Below are 4,299 nucleotides of genomic sequence, written 5' to 3'. Positions count from 1 at the left end.
TCTGATGTCTTTTTACTCCCAGGGGCTTTTGACGGTGAGCACTTTGATGGCAGAAAGTTCCTCTGCAGAGCCAAGACCCACCCGCCCCCGCAGCCGGGGGACGCTCCAGCTCCCGCCTTTGCCAAGCCGTAACCGCCTCCCTCGCATCCCAGCAGGGAGCTGGCTGCCAGGCAGCCTCCCTTTCCGCGGGAGAACCGACAAAAACGATAAAAACAACAAAAAAAGACAACACGTCGGTCGAAGCGAGAGCTTCGGAGCTCTGACACCGCCCCACCCCTCACAGGCGCCGCGGCCCCGCCCGGCCCCGCCCCACCCCGCCCCTCACAGGCGTCATGGCCGCGCCCCCGTCTCCTCCCTCCCGCGGCACCGGGCGGGGCGGGGCGGGGCGGGGCGGGGCGGGGCGGCAACGCGGCCCCACGAGCGGAGAGGCGGGTGCGGAGCAACCGACGCCAGGTAGGAGGCGGCCGAGCGCTCGCTGTGGGCGGCAGCGGGACGCGGGCCTTGAGGCCGGCCCCGAGCTGCCCGTGGAGGAGTGGGCTTTTAAGTCCCTGTCGGCCCCGGCTGCAGCCAGTTCCCGAGCGCGGCCTGTGTGGTGCCCTATTCGTTCCGGCCTGCGGGGGCAAAGCTGCAGCCGTGCGGTGCCAGCCCGCGGCCGCGCTGGGTTCTGGCGGCGCCGAGGCGGCTGTGGCGGGCAGCGCCAGCCGAGGGCGGCCTGTGCCCGAAGTACGGCGGGCCGGCAGCCAAGCAGGCAGCCAAGCGGGCCGGCGGCTTTTGCAAAGCGGGGCCCGCGGAGCGGAAAAGCCGCCCTCACCGGCGCAGTACCGCAGCGTCCACGTCTGCTCGGGCAGAGGCGTCGGTTTGTGACGGTCCCAGGTTGTAAAGACTTGTCTTGGGGTGTCTGTCTTTTGATAGGAAACAAACGGGCTCTGATGCGAGGAAAACGATGAAGTTCGGTTGCATTTCTTTCCGACAACCCTACGCAGGCTTAGTTTTAAACAAAGTCAAAACAGTGGAGACTCGCTGGCGGCCTTTGCTAGCCAAGTACAAGAACTGCACCATTGCTGTTCATATAGCTATTAATGACTGGCAAGATGACACGTGGAGACAGATTCTTCTGAATAGGTTTGGTATGACACCAAAACAAGTGCAAGATGTGTTGGATGAAGGGGAAAAATTCGGCAGAGGAGTTATTGCAGGTAAGCAACCTTGGAATACATTTTCCCAGCAAGCTGTCACTCTGTTAATGTGCAGTCAAACATACACCTGCTTCACAAAGTTACCATTGCTCTAACGCTTACTTTGCAGCCTGAGTTGGGACTGGGGGGCTATTTCAGTTCCTTATCACTGTAAGGGGAAAGTTGTAAATAAAAAATCATTCTTTTTCATTAAGTTGGGAATGTGAAGAATCTTTTGACCTTTTGGATAAAGAATTGTAGTCAGACCTCAGTTTTTAAAATATGCTTGCTACCGAAAATTTGAGGTTGCAACTCTAAAGTCTGTCTAAGAAATAAAATGGATACAACATGTTTCTGCACTGGATACTGTTTTTATCCATCACTTATTATGCACTCTCTGCTTGTAGGTATCTTTTGTTACGCTGTCCATCTTGCATTCTCATTTGAATATTTTTAGCCAGTCCTTCACAACTTCTATTATTTAGACAAAAAAATTGCTCCAGTTGTACAGTGCCGAAAGTTGTTAGGTATTAAGTAATGTGCAGATTTGTAACCTTGATGGAAAGGGCATGCTAAATTGTGAAGTAGGTGTCAAAGCTGCTTTGGTCTTTAACATTTTTAATCAAGAATCAAGATAGAATTTCCTTTTGTGACATTGAGAGGCTTCCAAAGAGCAGGAATTTCCATACTGTTTAATGATTTTAAACATAGTGTCATGAAGGGAAGAGAGTTTTATTTTTCATGAAGCTGTTCCCAGGCCAACTGTAGCTTAGGAGTTTTGGTAGCAGCTGTGTGTCCTTAGATGCCTCAAGGCTTCTTTTTAAGAGAATTCTGTTGTGAATTTTAGAACTGCATGCTTGACCTGTTTCTCACAGCCCTAAGTTCCCTCATATGGCATATTGTGCAGGGAGTGACATTGGTTTGAGGTGTGCACACTTCATGCTGTGTGCTTCTGGTAATCTCTGAGCCATTTTGTATGTCCTCTGGGAGGCTTACTTTTGGGAAAATTTTCTCTAGATCAACCCAGCCATCTAATTTTATCTTTTAATTTTATAATACAGGATTAATTGATATTGGAGAGACATCACTATGTCCAGAAAACTTGCCTCCTGACAAGACTCTGGAGCTGGAAGACAAAGCTGTCCTTAGTAATCTAGAACAGAAATACTTGACTGTTGTTACAAATCCAAGATGGCTCTTGGAACCAATTCCTGCCAGAGGGAGAAGAGGTGTGTGGGAGGTAGACATCCCTGAAGAACTGATCCCTTCCTAAGTGTAGGTGTTGCCCCTCACAACTGTTTTTCCTGCCTACATGCAAATTTGTAATTCACAAGTCAGCATCCTGAATAGCAGCAAGTTGTTTAGGACTTCCTTCCAAAATTGTTTGAAATAGCAAATACATTTGGAGAGCTGCTGTCTGGAGGTGAAAGAAACAAGATGGCATTTTTCTGAACATTACTGGAAATTATTAAAGGTTTACTAGGTTTTTCCTACAGAAGTAACTCAAGTAAATGCAATTTTTGTAAAGATGGAGTTGGTGTCCTGTGTGTCCATTGAAAATGAGTAAACACTGTATGATGTGTCCATCTCTGATTTGACGAGGACGAAAGTTTGTAGGACTCTTCAGAAAATGGTGCTGGAAAGCAGGCTGCCATCCTTAACCTCATATCTGTATCACAGCCCACCCCTCACCTTATAGCTACGGGATCATTGAGGAAGAAATCATCTGAGGTAAGGCCCATCCTCAAGGCTTCTCACGAAGCAAAGCTGAATTAGCTTCCTCTGTATGGTGTGTGATGAGCTGCAGCTGTAAAACTTGCAAAAGGGGAGATTTTCCTCATTCTTTGGTATTCAGTCTAGGTACACTAAATGTGTATATGATGGGGGAGTTACCTGACACAGAGTGGATCTCTGTGACCTTGTAGAAAGGCCTTTCCTCAAACAAAGTTGCTTTACAAAATTAAATGAAGCAAATATTACAATATTTCTTTGTTTTCAAGATAAAAACAATATAGTAGTAAGCTCTGAAAAGCTAATATTGAATCAAAGAGTAACAAAGGGACAAAGCCACTAATCTGGGCACTCTGGAGTTTTTAAAAATCCACACCCTGCAGCATTACACGGCCTCCTTTTGAATTTCTGGAGCAAGGCCAGGCATAGGCATGGCTACACAAACAGGCTAGGACAACTGTCTGAGGCTTTGTGTTAGATGGCTTATTGGAACATTTGTGAGACTTCTCCCTTGGACTATTCCTCTTCAGGAAGGGCTGTGGAAGGTACGTGGCCTAGGTTGGGGTGCAAGGCCATAGCCAGCAGCTCTACTGTTTGGGCCACAAGAGCAAGTTCATTACTGGCAGTAGGTGGTGTGGCCCTGGGCTGCCCTTGGCCCAGAGGGGCAAGTCCCAGCCTTGGGGGGAAGTGTCTGTGGGTGCAGCCACATGGCAGGGGCTGGCGAGTGGCAGCAGGGGCAGAAGGAGCTCCATGGGTACCAGTCAGGCTGGGGCTGCTGTGCTGTGGCAGGAGGGAGGGAACCAGAGGACAGAGCTTCTTCTTGCTGACTGCTGCCTGAACTTAAAGAGTCCCAACTCTTTTATTACAGTCAGGGGCTAAGACTGTATCCAGCCACAGCCAGATTGGTCTTAGAGGACATTTAGAAAGGAAGGTAGTCTACTCCAAACCTTAAAACTTAAGAAGGTGAAGCCCTAGTAGAAACTCCTAAAATATTTCTGCCAGCTATTGGACAGCTGTACAACCTACCACTAATGTTTCTTGCCTAGACTGCACACACAGTGCAAGAGAGAACATCTTATTAAACAACCAGTCTAATGGGAGAATCATGTACATGCTGCTCAAGAAGAATTAAACCATGAAAGTGGAAAAGCAACACTAAGCTCCCCAACCAGTGCAGAAGTTGAAATACATGAAAATTTTACACAGCTACGGCAAAAACGTCATGGAAGTTGCTATACATTCTGTTTCTCCCCCAAAAAAAGCTTTCCAGACTTGCCTGAGAAGTGCAACACTCCCATGCCTCAATGGTTAAGAGCATGACTGTGACTGAACAGAAGAAGAAATAAAGGAGGTCCTACACTAAAGCATCCCCAAAAACCATTTAAAACAGACA

General features: G+C 48.2%; 1 protein-coding gene across 1 annotated transcript; it reads left to right on the top strand.

The window, feature by feature from the left end:
• The first annotated feature begins 397 nt into the window (after positions 1-397).
• Positions 398-2,708, top strand: LOC104550903 (EOLA-like protein). Its single transcript, XM_062006698.1, has 3 exons — positions 398-453; positions 913-1,196; positions 2,237-2,708. The coding sequence occupies exons 2-3, from the start codon at positions 944-946 to the stop codon at positions 2,446-2,448; spliced, it is 465 nt and encodes a 154-aa protein (XP_061862682.1). The 5' UTR covers positions 398-453; positions 913-943; the 3' UTR covers positions 2,449-2,708.
• The last annotated feature ends 1,591 nt before the right edge of the window (positions 2,709-4,299 follow it).

This window comes from Colius striatus, chromosome 13 (genome assembly GCF_028858725.1).
Source record: "Colius striatus isolate bColStr4 chromosome 13, bColStr4.1.hap1, whole genome shotgun sequence".
In the NCBI taxonomy this organism is placed as follows: domain Eukaryota; kingdom Metazoa; phylum Chordata; class Aves; order Coliiformes; family Coliidae; genus Colius; species Colius striatus.
Note: the sequence above shows the minus strand (reverse complement) of the source record. Positions and strands in the feature narration are given on the sequence as shown.